Raw genomic sequence first — 21,704 nt, 5'->3', positions numbered from 1 at the left:
ACTTCACTGTCAGCGAGCGGCTTCTGGCCATAGACATTTTTTGTTTGGTACAATTTTTCCTTATTAGGAAACAAGGGGATCTAAGCCCATACAGCCTTGTCTGTTCTATATAATTTTCAAAAACGCGGAATCCCGGTCTTATATGATTTATATTATATCCTGAAATAAAAATTTCATTAAGGCCGAAGCCAAGTCCTTTATAATTTCTCCCTGAAATAAAAATTTCAATAAGGCCGAAGCCAAGTCTTATATATTTTCCAATCCTTGTAAAATAGCATATTCGACTTTTACTGTCAAATCCAAGTTCAAGACTTTTTAAAATCTTAGCTGGAATAAAAAAAAATAGTAAACAAAATATCATAATGTTATGGACGGTGCCATAACTTCGTCAAATCCTTGTAATCCCATTTTTAGATATTTCCAACTGATGAATCCATAAATTCACAAATTGGCTTAAAACTTTCTTGATTTCTTAATAATAGCTGAAGAGTACGCGGGATGTCCTCAGCATTTCCATATATACACAGCAGACGGTCAATAAACACAAATCTATCCAGTGAAAAAGCAAAACAACTAAAAAAAATGTGATCAAGGGACTGTATATCATTATTGCAGTCATTACAAACTAGAGAAGACAAAACATTGATTTGAAACAAATGAGCATTGAAGCGGCAATGACCGGTTGTATAAAACTTCCTATCAAGGTAAGAATTCCCTTAAATGAACCAAGGGGAAGAAATTTTATCTTTAATTTCAGCATACCATTTACCTTTTGACTGAACAATTTCTAGCCAAATATCTTTGAATTTTTTACACAATTTGTGGTTTATTGTAATTAAAAAATCTGAATCTGGAATTGGTACTTGTTTTATAAGATAATTAGGGATTGCTGCAATACATTTTGCCAAGTAATCAACCATCTCATTGCCAGCAACAACAGCATGCGATGGTGTCCAAAACAAAATTATATCTTTATGATGATTATTATTTAAATTATAGTACTTTTCCCTGATATCGAAAATAAAATAACTGGTGTTGGTAGATAATCTTGGATTATCTAATGCCTTCAAAATGCTCATACTATCAGAGATAATTAGCCATTTCTGTACTGCCTGAGCTTCAATAATCGAGTGCAGATTTAATAGCAAGACCCTCGGCTGTAAATATACTTGTTAAATGAGGAAGTTTATTACCGTACTTTTTAATAAATGTTTCATATTTCAGTGCATCTGGCTTTTGTGGCTTATGCGAATGTCCTCTTTTGGAATGGATGGCTTACAGTAGTTACAGTACTCTTATTTGTTTTAAGCTGTCGTTAAAGATTTCACGTATTAATGATTAATCGCAGTAAGGTATTTTCCTTATGTCAACGAAACTCATTTTAATTTTCGCCTAAGGACGTGACTAACCTTTAATGTTAAACACTTCATAGTATGCGCAATGTTCCCTTTGCCTGTTCAAGTACCCTGAGAGTTGAGACAAATAAACAAAAATCTTCGACTGAAAATGAAAATTGTTTAAACCAAGTGCAACATTCAATTCTTTTCAACCAATTTTCTTAAATATTCGCATTATTAACCGATTATGTTGTCTAATAATTTACATATCTGTAGTGAGCAAATTGAAAGTTTATGATTAAACATCATGGATAGTGGAATCTACCAACAATGCAAGCACAGTAATTTGTAACCGAGGGTGTCGGGTTTGCGTCCTCTTATTTTTTGTACTTCCAAGTGATCATTTTTTGACCTTGATATTTAGACAAACCTTGAAAGCAACATGAATACGGAAACCGAACCATCTCCAAAGAAAAAGACAGACAAAATCACAGACAACCTCACAGTCTCACTGGAAAAGTGCGACATCAAGAAAATAGAAAAAAGTGACGAAGAACCGAAGCCTCGAATCGTATTAACCATACGCTCGGAGAAGTCTAATGCTAAAAATAGTAATATGAAGGTAGTATCCACGGAAGAAAAACAAGAAGAGTTCTGTCCTCGCAGATCCAGCAGGACACGAGGTAAATGGGAATGGGTCTGTGACAGCGATACATCTACTTCACCTAAAAAAGATAAATCCGCATCGGAGAACGACGAGTGTGACATTCTTACCACAAAAAGGTCAACTAGCCGTAGAAACAAAGATAGTGACAATGTTGTTGCCAATGCTATTGCAAGAAAAGAAAAAATGTATGATATTATTACACCACAGCGCTCTACACGACGACAAAAAGCAAAACCCGTAGAAGAAGTGGCTCACGAGACAGTGGATAAAGGTGTAAGAACTAGAAGATCAGCTAGACCTGATCCTGTGGAACCAGATACTAAAAATAAGGGAAAAGATGCAGAACAAGACGTGATTGAGATTGGCACAGATGACGACACCCTCAGCCAAAGCTCAGATATGAAATTAAAACACCTGTGTGAATTGGGCTTGAAAGCTATTAACCCTGAAGAAGAGGAGGATGAAGATTATGTTGATGGCCGGTTGGTATAAATTTCACATATTATAATATGAGATAGAGATTTGCCTTTTTGTTTAAATTACCATCTGAATGTAAAAGAAGATGATCACATACTTAGATTTAGATTGGTGGTAAAGCTTATTTTACATCAAATAGGTAGATCATAAAACCATTGTGCCTATTTCTGCAGTCAAGTAGTTGTAGGATTGGGTAGTTGAACTCGGTTGAAGGCTTTTATAACATATCACATTATAGTGACATTCACAATGTAATAAAATGAGGCTTGATCACTTATACATATTGAGGGGTAAAAGGCTATTTGGATTAAGCAACATTTTTTGCAACTTTACAGAAGAGCCAATTAAAGTTTAAAATTTGAAAAAAACATTACAACAAAAAAAAAAAAAAAATTCTTCATCCGTTTTAAAGGAGTAAACTCAATTGAAGTTCAATTAAAAACATCGATTGTTGATGCTAATACCAAATAAAACACACCTATAATTACAAAAATAAATGTCAAATATTAAGTGAAATGTCACTTAAACCAAATAGCCTTTTAACCCTCAATATTTTAGCAACCAACTATGAGTCTCTAGATACTAAGATTTATTATTCTTACCTCACTGGATATTTTCATACACTATAAGGAAACTCATAGCATTACAGTGTAAACGTTAATAGACATCCTCAGAATAAACTTAACTATACAAAGAATTCAAAAAGATATTGTTTTCACAAGATAATTAAACTATATTGGCTCTAGACCAGTATCAAAACCCGCAACAAAAACATACAAACATACATGACATAAAAATCCTATTTTCTAGAGACTCTGAAGACATGGATGATGAAGAGGAAGAAGATGATGAATTAGATGATGACACTGAAGTGATCACCAAACTTCTTGAAGCCGATGAGGAGGAGGCTGATTCTGGCAGCGATGAAGAATACTGCTGCTCAACGGAGGCATCACCTAGCGAACAACCACGGAGGTCGAGACGATTATGTAACTCATACATAGACAGTGACTCATCTCCTCCAGTTGATGATGAAAAGTGAAGTATAAATAAATCGAAAGTAGAAAGTAGACATGCACCGTCCGCTTTCATCTATAATTGTTTTGATTTATTTAAGCTTTGCTTTTGCATGTGAAAGGAATCAAAGTACATTAAAAAGTATTTTAACATTAGTTATGCTACTTAGATCTTTAAATTTCGAAAATAGAACTATAAGATTGGGTACATGATTTTAGTTTTCAAAATTTAACACTTCCCAATTGCTTTTAAGGCCTTGTAAGTAAGTAATATTTTAAAAGACCACATTCACTTTAAAAATAATGGGTCATAACTTGCAAAAAGTCTATACTGAAGCATATTTTTAAATTAAATTGATTTTTCCAAGAAGTAGATCCAACCTATTTATTTCTATTGTTTTTCTATTATCAGTGATAATAGCAAACTATTATCATAAATTGGTTTGAGGTTTATTGAGGTAAATATATCATGGTTTTATAATCTAAAATGGCTTTAGATTTAGTTTAGGTTCTCAAGTAAGAATTAAAAATTACCTAAATTATGTAGTAGTAGTAATTTGTTTAACAGCCATAAAAAAATTACAGTTTTCATGAATATGATCATTGCAGCAGATTGGAAATATTTTTGTAAATTCTGCACCTGTTTTTTTTTTCGATGATTGAAACTGCAGAAATACTCAACAATATTAATTTATTGCACATGCACTTTTGATTACTTTACAATTTGATTTATTTTTACCATTATTTTTTAAGTTGCTTTTTAATCAATAATTCTCAAGGAAAATTTAAAATTTCAACAATTTTATGTTTGGTATTTGAGAATATTTATTAAATTTTATATATATATATTTGCAGGGTCCCTCGACGCCGTTCAACACGCAGAACAAAAGCACATTATACTGAGTCTAATGAAAGGTTAGTTTTATTTTAAACTCTTTATTCTCTCAATCTTGTGGTGTTCTTCTCCTGAGGTTTAGTTCCAATGGAAACAAGAATGCTACCTGTATTCGTAGTTCATGTCTGACTTTGTTGAGACACCTGTGTATTGTTACGGAATATCCATCTTCGAATGAAATTAAAGATTTTTCATACAGAGGAACCTTAGATCATTATCGTGTGTTTACCACTTATGTAGATTCAAAATATGAAAATGAAAATATTTTTTCTAAGTTTACTACATCCATGTAATAGAATACTGTTTGTTCAGAAGTGATCGTCCAAAACGTAAAAGAATTCGTTCCGCATGCGCTGAAGATGCTTCCGATGAAGAAATGCAAGAAGTCAAAGCGTGAGTGTACATAAATATTATAGATTTTTATTTATTTTAGAGGGTAATTATTATTTATTGCTTTTTCAACCTGCAGACAGACAACCTGTAATTAACGAATTGGGGCTTCAATTTTATGATGATTATTGTTTTTATTAGAGAGCCAGCAGACGCTGAAGAGGGCTCTGAAGCTGCTTGCCCACTCGAGGACTCCACGGTAGTCGCCATGTGCATGTGCGAAGAGCCGAGCAATGTATATGCCGCACCTGAGGATCTCACTGGTAGGGTACATAACTAAGCAAAGTCTACTATTATTAGCAAACAAGCCGATGTTGAGTGGTTATCGGAGACACAGCATCAAAACGTGAATAGTGCTACCTACCTTGGGACATTAGGTCAAAGTGACAGTTGTATTCTATAATAGTTAACCTATGTTTGACACTACTTTTTGTTGGTGGTAGGACCTCTCGTAAGTCCGCGCGGGTAGGTACCACCAACCTGCCTATTTCTGCCGTGAAGCAGTAATGCGTTTCGGTTTGAAGAGTGGAGCAGCTGTTGTAACTATACTTGAGAGCTTAGAACTTATATCTCAAGGTGGGTGGCGCATTTACGTTGTAGATGTCTATGGGCTCTAGTAACCTCTTAACACCAGGTGGGCTGTAAGCTCGTACTAACGTTATTGTCTAAAAATTTGACTGAAGAATGTAATCGTCACATAATGTTACGTTCTGTGATCTGTTCGTGCGACAGAGCCGGTGTTCTGTCAGGCGATAGAGATGCTGGACGGCGTCCGCGTGGGCTGCTCCCACCTGGCGCGGCGCGACCCCGACGGCGCCCACGCCGCCCTGCTGCGCGCCGGGCCCCGCGCCCCCTACCTCCTCGCCTGCACGCTGCACGCCAGCCAGCTCACCAGCCACATGTGCTGCGCCGCGTGCGGACTCTTCTGTACCCAGGTAAACTCATTGTAAGACTGCTGTTTGCTCTATCAGCGCGGAGCTCTTTTTAATACGCTTTTATTAGCTTCAGACGTATGTATGTAACGGAATCATTGAACATAATTTTGACTCCATTCAAAATGTCGGATTAACTCGAACTTTTGTATACTTATAAAGGACAGCTGTCAATTCAATTTTTAAAAAAATATTGAAAAATAAATTGAGATAATTGAAATTCAACTAAAAAATGAAAAATAAATAATAGTTTAAAAAAACTTATGTGGGGTGCATTGTATCAATAGTTATAAATATTTTATGAACAGATATGAGTAGAAGGGTTATTTTGATAATATCCTAAAAAGCACCACACGCTTTTTTACAATGAAATCATTTTTTCTTACACTATTTTTAATTCAAATTTATAAAAATTTATATTCTACCTATTTTTTAGTTGGATTTTCTATAAAAGCGTGTTTTGTTAGTTTTTTTAAACTATTATTTATTATATTTTTCGGGATTGAATTTTCCTTTTTGTCTATGGCTAAACTAAAATTTACTGCTGTTGCGGCGCATTGAGGCTTTCTGGTTCGATAGCTATCAATGTAATATCATATCACCGTCTTGGTGATATGTTGCATGTCCAATTCCTATTGAGATAATAAACAATTCTAATGGTGCTTAGCATATTGATATTATGTTTCCGTTACCAGGGCATATTCTACCAGTGTTCAAAAAATCACCTGTTCCACGTGGAGTGCAGCCTGAGCACGAACGATGCGCAGTCGGCGGTGGGGTGTCCCCACTGCGGTGTGTACTCGTACCGCTGGCTGCCCGCCAACACGGACTGCCACAGCGTCAAGCTCACCATGACTTGCAGCAACAAGAGGATATTCTTACCTGAACAAAGAGAGCAATGGTATATATAATGGCTTCATTCCCTTGTCAATACTTTTTTTTATTTTTTTATTGCCCTGCCTACAAGGCGAGCATACAGCCCTCCTGATGGTGAGTGGTTACCGTCGCCCATGGACTTCAGCAATGCCAGGGGCAAAGCCAAGCCGCTACCTACCAAAATACTTACTGATATAAATAAACTACTGATTAATTCGCAAATATAATAATAATTACATTTATTTACTCCACAATACAAATACAAATAACTTTTCAATTAATATGACAAAAAAAAATCTAATTCTAAACAATATTACAATATATTATGCTGACACAGTGGAGATAAAAAAGCCGCGGCTCAGCTTTGTGATAGCTGAAACTATCGCTGTTATTCTGCCGCTGCCTGTAATCTTAATCTATAAACTTAAATCTAATAATACCTAAATTTAAATATGTGGCATAATCTACAGAATCCCTGCCTCCGCACTTTGCTGTTTAAGTACAAATTCCTTATAAAAGTATTTGAAGGGGTTTAATTTAATATATAAATGTCTGCTTGAAATTTTTCAAGATCGTCAGAAATTAATCACACTGGAATGTTCTGCATATTAGTCCATCGGTGCCTTAAATATGACATTCATAACATGTTTTTCAGTACGCCCGCCCACTTATCTTTTTTGAGTAAAACCAAAGAAGCCAAAATAGAGCCTATAATCCCCGAAGACCTGCTGCCGTCGCCTCCGCTCGACTTGGAGCTGCTGTCGAAGCGGCCGGTCAGCGCGGAAGACGAAGAAGAGGCTTTGCAAGAATTGTGTGACGCAATACTGGCCCGGGAGAACGTAAATAATTTGTTGACTAAAATTGGTAAGTCAAAGATCTATTCTTTTGTTTTTCTTATTTTATACTAGTTTGACGTAATGAACCAAAGGGAAACGGGGGTGACTGAAAGTCGGCGCTGTTCGATTTATCGACTTTGAACAGCATTAGCTGAGCTACTTTCTTTTGCCTTTTTCTTTTTCTTTTCTTTTCTTTTATGTAAGGCAATGAATGATTTTATTATTATTCTACTAGCTGAGTAACTTATAGACATTTCCGTGACCGTGTCGGTGTGTGCAGCGGCGGTGTGCGACGTGGACCGCGCCGTGGCGTCGGAGGCGGGCGGCTCGTGCGCGCACGCGGCGGCGCGCGGCGGGCACGCGGCGGCGCTGCACGCGCTGCACGCCGCCGCCGCCGCGCTCGACCGCCGCGACCGCCGCGCCAGGACGCCGCTCGTCGTCGCCGTGTCGGGTCAGTTCATTCAAAGCTCCCTTGTTCTGCGGCCCTTATAACTACGACAATAAGGCTTGAACACATCAAAACGCCGTACTTTTTTAATTGACATCCACAGTTAAAGAATAACATCGTGTAATAAAAATGAAACCCGCAAAATTATAATTTGCGTAATTACTGTTGGTAGGACCTCTTGTGAGTCCGCACGGGTACATACCACCACCCCGCCTGAAGGGTGGAGCAGCCGTTGTAACTTTACTGAGACCTTAGAACTGATATGTCAAGGTGGGTGGCGCATTTACGTCGTAGAAGTCAATGGGCTCCAATAACCACTTAACACCAAGTGGGCTGTGAGCTCGTTCACCCATCTAAGCAATAAAATAATAATAATGTGGCGCATTGTTATGTCAAAGTGGTGAAGAGAATCAGACACTCTATGGCTTAGTATATTTTCTCTTATTGTTTCTGTAGATTTGTTGTCAGTGTATTAAACGTTTTATTCATCAGTTAATTTTAAAACCCGTTGCAAAAAAACCTTTTTAAATAGTTTTCAATCGGCCTACATTAAAATCTACTCACACACCTAGATAGTTAACCTATTGCAAAGTAATTGCTCAACCGCATAATTTTAGTAAAAAATATTTTTTACCAACAGCGCTTGTCGATAAATCGGTTAAGAAGATCGAAGATATAAAGAAAGACGAAAGAGATTCAACAGAAGAGATGGAAGTGGACCACGAAAAGGACGAAGAGAACGAGAAACCAGAAGCAGAAGCAGAACACAGTGACGGAGAAGAGAAGGCAACGTTAGGGGCAGTCGAAAGGGAGAAACCGAACGATGAAGACTTGATGAGGGTCATAAGATACCTGATAGCGGCCGGCTGCGACTTGAACGCCGCCGTGAGTGTGTTGTGTTGCTCATTACCAGTTTCCAACCTTCCAATATTAACCCTTTATATATTTAAAGCTGCTCTGCGTTCGTCCTGTCTTTTATACGATCTGCTGGTGATAGGACTTTCTGTGGAGCGCACCGTACTATTTTGGACGCAACTTCCCCACTACACAGTGTTGCCATCTCAATTAATCGTGTTCCCATAACAAGAAGCCGTCATGGCCCGCTATACTCGTGTCAATCTCGCGTGAAGGTATCAGTTATTGTAAGGAAATATGTACTTAATACGGATGAGCGACATCCACGAATAAAAAACATCAGTTTGTGTCTGATAATGCTACACATTACACAAAGCACATTTAAAACTATACTGAAGTGACACCTTGTCAGTCCAGCTGTAACTTGTTACTTAATGAAAATGCGAAAAGCGCCACTACAAAGAGAAACATGTATAGGACTTAGTTTTTAGCACTTTTGGAGGTTTCAGTTTCACCGCGTACTAATTGCCCATAATAATATGTTTTTACTCTCGTCTATACTATAAATGGCATTATTAAATAATTTTTTTAAGTTATACTTCTTTAGGCGCGTTATGAAAAATTGATGAGAGTGAAATTTTTCGATGCGCGCGCACCGTGACACAAAATTAACAGAATGAAGTTGCCCACTAAATCGCTCATTACAATACGACCGACGTAACTTGGCGAGTATGAATATAGCCGCAGGTGAACTTTCGCGCATGTACACTTGTAAAAAAAAGTGTTATTAGAATTCATGTTTTAGTAATATAAATGAGAAAATTATTATTTAATATAATTCATACTAAATATTATTAAATTAACTAACGTTAAATATTTATTATTAATTATTTAATATTAAAAAAAAGAAATAAATTTAATAAAAATAAAGTATAACTTCTTACGCGCCTACATAAGTACACGCACCTTTTTTTTTATCTTTGAATATTTTTATGAGTTCGTAAAACTGACGTTAAATTTGAATACAGGATTCGGAAGGCATGACGGCTCTCCACATAGCGGCCCAGCACGGGGACGCGGCTGTGTGCGGCGCGCTGCTGTCCGCGGGCGCCGAGGTGGACGCGCGCGACCAGGGCGGCTGGACCCCGCTCGTCTGGGCCGTCGAGAACGATTATGCCGACGTTGTCAGGTACCCTTGTCCAACTTAAAAAAGGAACACCTATATATCTTGTAACTAGCAACCCGGTCCAGCTTCGCTCGGGTCAACAAAAATTGCAATGATATTTGGCGTTATTTTATTTTTTTAAATAAAAGACCACTTATTGCGGCATAACTATGATAGTTAGACATGTGCTGTCTCGACACTTTTTGTAAATAATAATATGCTCTACAAAATCGTTATAGACGAGAATCGTTGGTCTCCCGTATAGATGTGGTCTAGTATGTATGGGTCGTCCGGACTTGTAGCGTAATTGAGAAAAGGTACCTGAGTAAGCGCCGTCGGTGTTCGGATAGTAAATTAAATACGACACCTTGCACACTAATTAAATGTTTATTCAACTAACACTGAGTCCACACGAAAATACAACACAGTCTATATTATTATAATTATGAAGAGTTGAAGGTTACGAGCACAGACAGATATTCAGTTTATAAACAGTACACAGAAGAAAGACACTTTACACGACAGTACAGTAACGATAAACACAAAGAAAGCGCGTTATCACAAGTGAGGCAAAAGCTTCGAAAACAATACAACAGTATACAATTAGCAAAAGCGACGTGCGTTCAGTACGAGGTAAGTTTCGACTGGGGGAGTGGCTAGCCGCGATCAGCTGCGCAAGAGTATATTTTCCAGCTACCCGCGACATTCCGTACAAGCGCGCGTGTCCACAGCGCGAACGAACGGGCGACCAGCTGATTGACGTGGTACGATAAATTGTCGTGTGTGTATGTCTGTTTTAAATGTAATGTAGTAATAATATATTAATAGATATGTTATATGTGTGAATGTATACTCTGTGTGTATTAATAATTATATTAAATAAATATATTATATAAATATTATATTGTAAAGAGTAAATGTGTGTGCATGGAATGTGGGATAAGCCCACATCGTAATACATTCTTTTATTCTATCATGAATAGTTTTCACAGGACACGCGATGTTTTTTTTTTATTGATTAGATGGGTGGACGAGCTCACAGCCCACCTGGTGTTAAGTGGTGTAAAAAATGTAAAGAACATTTTAGACAATTTTTTTGCACAAAGTCGTACATTTTTTTATTCTATCATCAATAGTTTTCACAGGGCACGCGATGTAAAAAATATTTTAGGTAATTTTTTTGCACAAAGTCGTAGTCTTCATCATCAATGTCTTCAGAGTCTCTTGCAAATAGGATTTTTATGTCATGTATGTTTATGTTTTGGTTGCAGTTTTTGATACTGGTCTAAAGAGCTTATATAGTTTAATTATCTTGTTTAAGCAATATCTTTTTGAATATTTTAGGTAAGTTCATGCTGAGGATGTCTATTAACATTTACATTGTTAAGCTATGAGTTTCCTAATAGTGTATGAAAATATCCAGTGATAAATAAATCTTAGTATCTAGAGACTAAAAAAAAAACCTAAACACGTTCTTGAGTGGAGACCGCGAACTGGAAAACGTAGTGCAGGACGCCCTCAAGCTCGATGGAGTGATAATCTGTGCAGGGTGGCTGGCAGAAGCTGGATGAGAGAAGCCGAGGAGCGTGCTCAGTGGCGAACAATTGGAGAGGCCTATATCCAGCAGTGGACTGCTATAGGCTGATGATGATGATCTAGAGACTTATAGTTGGTTGCTAACATATTGAAGGGTGAAATGTTAATTGGTTTAAATACATTTCGTTTAATACGTGACATTTATCTTTGTAATTCAAGGTGCGTTTTATTTGATACTTTTAATTGAACTTCAATTATGTTTAGTCCATTTAAATGGTTGAAAAAGTTTTTCTGTTCTGTTCTGGCATTTTTTGAAAATTTTTCTTTAAACGTCCCTCCTGTACAGTTGCAAAAATGTCACTTAAACCAAATTGCCTTTCACTCTTCGATATGTATATACATTCTTGGACAGTCTTGTTTTAACCGTAAACTCAAAAAGAAATCTAAGCCAATTAAAATTAGTAGAATTTAACAAAAATTCCGAATTGTAAATCAATAATTTCGACTAGTCATCATCTTAAAACTAACACGATTAGGTCTCGCAGCAACTGTACTCAAGTGTGTGTGTGTGTGCATCAGGCTACTGCTGCGCGAAGGAGCGGACGCGCTGTCCGTGGACAAGGAGGGCAACAGCGCGGTGCACTGGTGCGCGGCAGCCGGCTCCTCCCGCGCGCTGCCGCTGCTCGCCGCCGCCGCGCCCGCCGCCGCGCACGCGCACAACGCGCACCTCGACACGCCGCTGTCAGTACGCCGCACACCTCCCTGCCCTCTAACATATATATTTATTTATCTATTTGGCACACAATACCCATTACAAGCTAAATCGATCATCGTTATTAACCCTCAGACACAGCCCACTGACTTTTTCCCCGGATCTTCTCAGTGGGTCGCGTTTCCGATCCGGTGGTAAATTCTACGAAGCACTACTCTTGCTAGGATTCGTGTTAGCAACAACGTCAGATTTGAGCCCCGTGAGCTCACCTACTCGCTCGGTGACATTGATATGGTCTCTCAAGAGTATCAGCTGAGGTAGGAAAAAAAACAAGCTAAAAAGATACACAACAAAAGTAAAAAATCTGGCTTAGCACATAAGCCATGCGCGCACGACTAAACAAAACAAACGTGCTGAGGTTGTACACAGATTATACTAAAAATTTAATTAATCAAATAAAAAAATCTTTAAATAGAGCAATAAAACAATTCACAAAAGTACTAAAAAAAATTGAGTAAATAATATCATAAACAGCCACTGTTGCAACAACAAAAACTGCAGTTTCGGCTGTTTGTTGTTGATCTAGTATCCTCGCGTCCTAGCACCTCTACTTATTATAAGTGCCTTAAAAAGTGCACAGAGGCGAACGAAACACATTTTCATTATGAAATGAGTTAATACAAAATATTTGACAATTTGTAATTTGGTGATTTTTTTTTTAATTTCAGACATGTCGCAGCGAGACAAGGCCACTACTCGTGCGTCGTGATCCTGCTGGCCAGAGGCGCCAAGGTAACCATGGCGATCCACTTTACTAGCAGAAACGAACATATTAGATAAGGGAGTTGGTCTCGCAAACCCGACCAGAAACTGATAACTGGGATTCCTCTGTTTAAAAATTAGTTTTTTATTTTTATTATACTAATGTTTTGTGGCCGGTTTTTGTGTTGCAATACAATTTACTTGATGAGTGGTTGCCCGTCTCCTATGACGCACGATGGGTTCGCAATTATAATTTATTAGCATTATGCAATACGATAAAGAGACGTGCTGGGCGAAGAAAGAAGTCATGGCTCCGGAATATCCGGGAGTGGAGCGTTAGTGCCCCCGTCGAACAGCTGTTCCGGCTGGCTGCTGATAGAAATGAATACAGGAAGCTAACGGCTAACCTTTAGGATTGAAGAGGCACTGAAAGAAGAAGAAGAATACGATAATCTTAGTCTGTCATATTGTTTATGGCAACAAATGTGAACGTTTTCAGACGGACGTTGCGAATTCTTCCGGGGAGCTCCCGATCGACGTGGCTACAGACCCCAGCCGGCGCGCCATCTCGCTCAGCATGCAGATGAATCTCGCGGTCACAGAGAAGCTCGGCCAGCGAAACGTTCTATCCTTGTACGCGTGGTTTCTTTCTCCTTGCTATTACGTCATTAATCCGGTACATGTGTGCAACCTGCCTTACTTCATTAATCTGGTACAGGTGTGTAACCTGCCTTACGTCATTAGGCAGGTCCACGTGTGCAACCTACCATACGTCATTATTCCTCTGGTGTGGTAGATCTTTAATTAGCGAATCAAGATAAAAATCGGCTGGAACGCGTCAGGTGCTACGCCGCTGTAGTCAGACAAAAAATTTATCAGTTTCACTAGATCAACATCCTCCGATTGCCGAAACTGATATCGATTATTTTATAAGATTTGTTTACCTATTGACAGTGACATTTCGAATGGGTGCGAGATGTATCCGATACCGTGCGTCAACGAAGTGGACTCTACCCCGCTGCCCGACGACTTCGTGTACGTCACGTCGCACGTCATGCCCACGCAGATCCCCATAGACAACACCATACAGACGATGCAGGTAATCTGGCGTGTGTCGACACTAAATGTAATCTGTTCCCTTGCGGATCTACAATATTTTATGAGACTTTTTGGCGGGAACGCCAGGAGTGAAGAGAGAGAGAGAGAGAGTATTCTTTATTGTACACCAAAAAACAAATAAACAGTGCGATGCATTAAAAACAAAAAGTACAATTGGCGGTCTTATCGCTAAGAGCGATCTCTTCCAGACAACCATCAGGTGGACAAGAATCATTTGGAAACGAACTACGCGCGGTATACCATTCCAGTGAAATACATATACGTATATGTACACACACATATACACATACATATCTCCGTAAATATATATACAATTAATACAAAGTATTATAATATAATAATAATTGTGTGATTTGTTTATTTTATCTATTTAGTGTTTCTTTAGGTTTAAATGTGTAATAACGGTGGTTTATTAACTGTTTAATATCTGTGAAAGTGCACAAATGTGGGAAAATGAAACAAAGCTGCTGGACGTAACTTCTCGGGTTCCTCCAAAAAGTCCACTGAAAAAATCTCAGTAAATGACCACCATTTTACTGCGATTATATTTCATCCCATATCATCTCATTTCATTTAATTTCATCCCAGTTGATTTATGTCTCAAATTAATCATCTTCATTTCATTTCATCTCATTTCACTCCATTTTATCATTTTTCATAAAAATAAGAATATAAATAAATTAAAATAAGACATGACTTAAAGGTCTTAGTTACCAGGTCATAAAATCCATAAAAAAAAACAATATTTTATAATACTCATATAAGGTGCCTATTATTATTTATTTTCTTATTTTAGTTTATATTCTTATTTTTGTGAATAATGATAATATGAAGTAAAATGAAATGAAATTTCCCGAGCGCTATGACATGTCCTTCTTCAAACGAGGCTTGTGGAGAGTATTAAGCGGTAGGCAGCGGCTTGGCTCTGCCCCTGACATTGCTGAAGTCCATGGGCGACGGTAACCACTCACCATCAGGTGGGCTGTATGCTCGTTTGCCTAAGAGGGCAATAAAATTTTTAAATGAAATGAGATGATATGGGATGGGATGAAGTATAATCTCAGTAAAATGGTGGTCATTTACTGAGACATTTTCACTGGACTTTTTGGAGGATCCCGAGAGTAGTAGATCCAAGTCTGCAGTTCGCTGTAGCACGTAGATGGGCAGGATCGACCGGTGAAACACTACCCTCTCACAGAAAATCAGCGTGAAGTGGGGGCCTCCTAGAGGCCACCGCGTTTCGTCTGGTGAGTGAGAGTCCCGGTGCCCTTATCCCTCTACCTCGGGGCCCAAATAGCAACTGGCACTTTCATTATACTACACGTATCGCAACAGATTTTCTAGGGACTGTTGCGTTGCGTGTGGGAATGAGTATCAGTTGGCCCCTTCCTGTCTTTTTATTCCCTGTCCCACAATTCCTCACCCTCTGTGACCTTTCTCCTTCCCTTTCCTTCCCCACCCCTTATGCTATTTTTGATTTTTGTGATGGCGACGAGTGATACAAATAAAATACCCCAGGAGGGTACCAGTCTCTTAGAGACTGGAGAATCCCTCTCTGAGCGAGAGCGAGAGATGCTATCCTCTCGCTCTGGCTCAGGCTGCCCATCGTATTCTGGGGGGGCACATCAAGCGTCGTTTATCACAGCTGCTGGGTGCAAACTGAGCCCAATAACGAGGAAGTCCCCCTCCACTTTAGCAGTGGATTTTTCTAACATCAGGGGACTTCACTCGAACTTAAATGCCGTCCACCACCATCTCGAGACGGAAAGGCCAGATTTGCTTTTCCTGACGGAGACGCAGATTTCCTCCCCAACTGACACTTCATATCTAAAGTACCCGGCCTATAGCCTGGAGCACATTTTTGTGCCACGCGCCGGCGTGTGTGTGTACATCAGGGAGGGAATTTGTTACCGTAGGCTCAGCAGTCTTGAAGGCAGAGACCTGTCGACCCTTTGGGTGCGCGTCGATTGTGAGGATCACATTCGCGTCTACGCGTGCCTTTACAGGTCTCATAGCGGAAATTCGGAAATTGACCGGCTCTTCGAGCACCTGCAGGTGTCCTCTGACAGAATACTTGAGCAGATTCCTACCGCAGAAATTGTGGTTTTGGGCGACTTTAATGCCCACCACTCTGACTGGCTTGGGTCAACACGTACTGACCATGCGGGAAGGTCTGCTCACGATTTTGCCATTGCCAATGGTCTGACGCAGATGGTACCTTCTCCCACACGTGTGCCGGATGTGGAAGACCATTCGCCTTCCTTATTGGACCTTCTGCTGACCTCTCGCCCCGAACCCATTCGGGTATGGGTCGATGCTCCTCTCGGGTCATCGGACCATTGCCTAGTTCGGAGCGTGGTGCCTCTCACCGTCTCGTCACAACCACTTCCATCTGGTAGACGACGTGTTTGGCACTACAGGTCAGCAGACTGGAACGGGATGCGCTCTTTTTTTGCATCCTACCCATGGGGGCAGATTTGCTTCAAGTCAGAGGATCCTAGCACCTGCGCTGACTCGGTTGCCGGCGTCGTGCTGCTGGGCATGGAATTGTTTGTTCCTAGCTCAGCGGTGCCTGTCGGTGGCAGGTCTCGGCCCTGGTTTGGTGGGTCCTGCCGTGACGCACATCGTCGCAAGCGGGAATGCTACCAGGCTTGGGCTAGGGCAAAGGCCGCTAAGGATGTAAACTCTGACTCACTCAAGAAGAAGTACAACTCTGCTTCCAGGTTCTTTAAGAAGCAAATTGCATTGGCAAAATCAAATTACGTTGGGAGAATTGGCGAGAGACTGGCGCGCCTGCCATCTGGCTCTCGTGCGTTCTGGTCTCTCGCCAAGGCTGTCCAGGGTAATTTCTGTCGGTCGACGCTTCCACCTTTGCGCGGGGAGGATGGTTCATTGGCCTATTCCGCAAGGGAGAAAGCCGATCTTCTTGGCTCTATCTTTGCGGAAAACTCGACTCTTGACGACAGGGGGAACACTCCTCCTACCATCCCGAGGTGTGAAACCACAATGGCGGACGTCCGCTTCACACAGTGTGCTGTGCGGAAAGCACTATTCTCCCTGGATGTCAACAAGTCGAGTGGGCCCGATGGAATAACTCCTATTGTGCTGAAGGTGTGTGCCCCAGAGCTGGCACCGGTTTTAACGCGCTTATTCAGACACTCTTATGTCCTCGGCGTTGTCCCACATTCATGGAAGACGGCTCTAGTACACCCGATCCCTAAAAAAGGCGACCGCTCAGATCCGTCCAACTACAGGCCTATCGCTATCACCTCCTTACTCTCCAAAATTATGGAATCCATAATCAACCGCCAGCTCATGGGCTACCTGGAAGAGCACCAGCTGATCAGCGACCGCCAATATGGCTTCCGCAAAGGCCGATCAGCTGGTGATCTTTTGGCTTTACTAACTCACCGTTGGGCGCAGGCGGTTGAGAGTAGGGGTGAGGCACTAGGCGTTAGTTTGGACATTGCGAAAGCCTTCGATCGGGTTTGGCATAAAGCCTTACTATCGAAGCTTCCTTCCTATGGGCTTCCTGAGAGACTTTGTAGGTGGATCGGCAGTTTCCTTGCGGAACGGAGAGTTAAAGTCGTCGTAGACGGCTCATGCTCGGACCCCCGGACCGTAAATGCTGGTGTTCCCCAAGGCTGCGTGTTATCCCCGACATTGTTCATTCTGCATATCAATGATTTGTTGCATACCAGTGGCATTCATTGCTATGCGGATGACAGTACCGTGGATGCACTGTATTTCGGCCGCAGCAATATCTCTCGGGATCACGTCGATGAGTGTCGGAACAAACTTGTGTCTGAAATCGAATCATCCCTTGTGAAGATTTCCGATTGGGGGGGACTAAATCTAGTCCAGTTTAACCCTTCTAAGACTCAAGTTTGCGCGTTTACCGCTAAAAAAGCCCCCTTTGTCGCATCGCCACTCTTCGGAAACACTCACCTTTGTGCCAAGCCGAACATGGGCATTCTGGGCGTAGACATTTCGAGTGTTGTCCAGTTTGGAGGTCATTTGGAGAGCAAGGCTAAAATGGCCTCCAAAAAACTCGGAGTACTCAACAGGGCCAAACAGTACTTCAAGCCGGCTCACCGCCTTAAGCTGTATAAGGCGCAGGTGCGGCCTCACATGGAGTATTGTTGCCACCTTTGGGCCGGGGCTCCGGGTTATCAGCTATCTCCCTTTGACCGAATCCAACGTAGGGCATCTCGGATTGTCGACGATCCTGTACTTGCCGATCGGCTAGATCCTTTGGCACTGCGTAGGGATTTATCTTCCCTATGCATACTTTACAGAATTTACAATGGGGAGTGTTCCGAGGAGTTGTTCAATTTAATAGAAGCCGCTGATTTTCGCAACCGATCGTCTCGCCGGAACTATCATCCGCACCATCTGGATGGTTGGCGTTCCACTACAATGCGTTTTAAAAACAGTTTTCTGCCACGCACAGTAAATCTCTGGAATTCGTTGCCATCAGCGGTCTTCCCCAACAACTGCGACATTGGGTTATTCAAGAAAAGAGCATATTCTTATCTGAAGGGTAGGCAACGCACTGGCGTAAACACTGGTGACCGTGGGCGGCGGTGAATCACTTACCATCAGGTGACCCGTCTTGCTCGTTTGCCTCTTAGTTGTTATAAAAAAAAAAAAAAAAAAAAAGTTACGTCCAGCAGCTTTGTTTCATTTTCCCACATTTGTGCTCCTTCACGGATATTAAACAGTTAATAATCCACCGTTATTACACATTCAGAAACGCTAAATAGACTAAATAAAACAAATCACAACCACTCCTCGCGTTCCCGACAAAAGTCCTATTGACAGTCGTCGCACAATCAAAATCATAGAGCTGGTCATGTCACCCGTAGTAGTAGTACGTACTAGAACGTAGTAGGATTCGGTTCATGTCAGTACTCCACACCAGGCCGCTCTGTTATTTCAACTTTGGCTCTCAACACCTCAAGCTCTGGAACGCTGTCGATAGTTATGTCACGCGATACGATTTGTAGTAAGGCCTGGGTCGATCTATGTAGTTCACCAGGTCCCTAGCAAATAGCTTGGAATAGGCACGTTAATGAAACGGAGATTTTTTATTGCTTAGATTGGTGGACGAGTTCACAGCCCACCTGGTGTTAAGTGGTTACTGGAGCCCATAGACATCTACAACGTAAATGCGCCACCCACCTTGAGACATAAGTTCTAAGGTCTCAGGTATAGTTACAATGGCTGCTCCACCCTTCAAACCGAAACACATTACTTCTTCACAGCAGAAATAAGCAGGGTGGTGGTACCTACCTGCGCGGACTCTCAAGAGGTCCTACCACCAGTAAAAACCCCTCTCAGTGTCCTCGTTCGTCCGCAGGGCTGCACGTGCAAGGAGGGCTCGTGTTCGTCGGAGTCGTGCGCGTGCTGCGTGCTGTCGGTGCGGCGCTGGGCGCGCGCGGGCCGCCTGCCGCCCAACTTCCCGCACCACGACCCGCCCGTACTCTTCGAATGCAACGCCACCTGCGCGTGTAACAAGGTGTGCACATAAATACAAGGGTTCGTCACAAAACACGAATGAAAGGTGCTGTAGAGACAGGTGGCCTAACGATACGAAATACACGCCGCTGACTTTTGTCGTATACCTCCCGAAGGTATCTATTTCGAATGTTTGAAATTGTGAAATCAAATACAACAAGTGCTAAAGAAAATATATTATGCTTCCAGCATACAATATCATGGCGACAGTACAGACTGCAGTGAGCATATGAATAAAGTTTTATGGAGTTGAACAGCTTCCCTTCGTTTGCCGTGTGGTGTGTGGTCTGGTCACGATGGATGAGAAGAGTTGAAATAATACATCCATTCCCTTTGAAGGTCCGGTTTATTGTGTAAAAATGTGTATTTAGTTACAAGACAGTCAGACAGTAGTGCTGAAGAAGCACTTTAAATAAGGCTGTTTACATACTTGAATGGTTACAGACTACAGCCGCTAGGGGCGCTGTTCCAACTCCATAAAAATTTGAGTTAGCTTTTACGCGATCGAGAAGTTAATCTACCTTCAGTAAGTAAAGTTTTTGAAATCATTTCTGATTACAGAAGAAGTGTACGAATAACTTGGTGGGCAAGCTGTCCTCGCGCGGCGCGACGTTCGTCCGCACGGAGGTGTACCGGTGCGCGGGGGGCGCGGGGTGGGGGCTGCGCGCGCGCGAGGCGGTGCCGCGGGGCGCGCCGCTCGCGCTGTACTGCGGGGAGCTGCTCGCCTCCGCCGTGGCCGACACCAGGCCCACCGACCATTACATGTTCTCACTTGATCTCAAGCCGGATCTCCTCGAGGTAGTCTTAATTCGATTTTAATATAATCTTCCATGATCACGACAATATTATCTAAAAAAAATTTATGATATTAGTCGGTTTACAAAACCGTAAAAATATATTTGTGGGGATACGATGAAAGGAAGACCTTTCACCAAGCTGGGGATATTACTCGGTAGACCGACGGTCCGAATGTTTTTTCCTATCTAAGCTGATAGCCTTGAGAGGCTATGTCAGTTGTATACTATATGGAAACTTATCTTAAAAATGTCTTAAGGGAGATTCAGGCATGTGTCAAATAACTTGTGTTCTACGATGGCTACCGCCGCATATTTTAATGATTAGAAAACTATTTTAAATTTTTCAAGATAAAGGGTACTTTAAGATATAGTGATCGTTGTGCAGCAATGTGCGGACAAGACGCAGCTGTGCATAGACGCGGCGTCGTACGGCAGCGCGGCCCGCTTCATGAACCACAGCTGCGAGGCGAGCGCGGCCGCCGTCCGCGTGTTCACCCGCCACCGCGACCTACGCCTGCCGCTCGTCGTCCTGTTCGCGACTAGGGACATACACCCAGGAGAACCGCTCACGTAACCTTGCTAAGAATAATACTAACGTATCTATACTAATATACAAATCTACAGTAGTTTTTACGGATGTTCCGTTATAACTACTGAACCATGGATCCGGTTGACTTGAAACTTGGTATCCATGTAGAAAATACATGTACTTAATGGATAGGCTAGGATGGATAGGATATATGAGTGTTGGACTCTCTAATAATAATGACAATAAATAATAATGTTAACTTTAAATGCCCAGCGAAGAGGGCGAGTACGGCTAGTCTATAATAATTGGATAGTGGCTCGGCGATGGCCTGGATCATCTGCCTTCACATATCGTCTCACTCGTCTGCCTATTAAATCAATATGTAAAAAATTTACAATGATTTTTATTTTCATTAACAGTTTTGACTACGGCGACAAGTTTTGGGCAATAAAAGCAAAGTGGATGAGATGCGAGTGCGGCGCTCCCGACTGCAGGTATCCGGTGAAAGGGGGCACTAACAACGACAGTAATTAAACTCTAATGGAATGTAGTTGTCGTTGTAAATAATAATTATTAAGCTTTAATTTATTTTAAAATCATTTTTACATATTATATATATGTAATAGATGTAATAAATGTTATATTCGAAACAAAAATATTCCAATAAAACATTTTGAAACTGCGTTTTTATTTAGTCATTAATTTTAATGAATTTGTTTACTTTAATTTTAACAAAATTCATCACAGTAGTATAAATGCCTATAGTGGCATATCGATTACGTAATCTAACGTAAGCTACATTAGAATACTCTAATCTAAGGCTGCCTGTTGACCG

General features: G+C 41.1%; 1 protein-coding gene across 4 annotated transcripts; it reads left to right on the top strand.

Annotated features, from left to right (window-relative positions):
- Positions 1–1,442: 1,442 nt before the first annotated feature.
- Positions 1,443–21,551, top strand: LOC101743644 (histone-lysine N-methyltransferase EHMT1). Of its 4 annotated transcripts, none has more exons than XM_038016120.2 (19): positions 1,443–2,486; positions 3,292–3,456; positions 4,353–4,412; positions 4,708–4,785; positions 4,924–5,045; positions 5,515–5,717; positions 6,410–6,615; positions 7,246–7,454; positions 7,707–7,877; positions 8,515–8,759; positions 9,758–9,918; positions 12,010–12,171; positions 12,871–12,934; positions 13,404–13,537; positions 13,859–14,003; positions 19,386–19,544; positions 20,105–20,341; positions 20,726–20,910; positions 21,289–21,551. In XM_038016120.2, the coding sequence occupies exons 1-19, from the start codon at positions 1,780–1,782 to the stop codon at positions 21,401–21,403; spliced, it is 3,528 nt and encodes a 1,175-aa protein (XP_037872048.1). In that variant the 5' UTR covers positions 1,443–1,779; the 3' UTR covers positions 21,404–21,551. The 4 variants fall into 4 exon arrangements, with proteins under 4 accessions (XP_037872048.1, XP_037872047.1, XP_037872046.1 ...); XM_038016119.2 differs by having other exon boundaries at positions 4,705–4,785; XM_038016118.2 differs by having other exon boundaries at positions 3,292–3,519.
- Positions 21,552–21,704: the final 153 nt, after the last annotated feature.

Source organism: Bombyx mori, chromosome 15, assembly GCF_030269925.1.
Source record: "Bombyx mori chromosome 15, ASM3026992v2".
Lineage (NCBI taxonomy): Eukaryota > Metazoa > Arthropoda > Insecta > Lepidoptera > Bombycidae > Bombyx > Bombyx mori.
Note: the sequence above shows the minus strand (reverse complement) of the source record. Positions and strands in the feature narration are given on the sequence as shown.

What these genes read in the sequence shown, in the direction of transcription:
- LOC101743644 (XM_038016117.2), top strand. Translation starts at nt 1,780, where the DNA reads ATGAATACGGAAACCGAACCATCTCCAAAGAAAAAGACAGACAAAATC. An exon ending in GCTGCGACTTGAACGCCGCC is followed by an intron (nt 8,760 to 9,757) that starts GTGAGTGTGTTG and finishes ATTTGAATACAG; the next exon opens with GATTCGGAAGGCATGACGGC. An exon ending in CCACCTGCGCGTGTAACAAG is followed by an intron (nt 19,545 to 20,104) that starts GTGTGCACATAA and finishes TTCTGATTACAG; the next exon opens with AAGAAGTGTACGAATAACTT.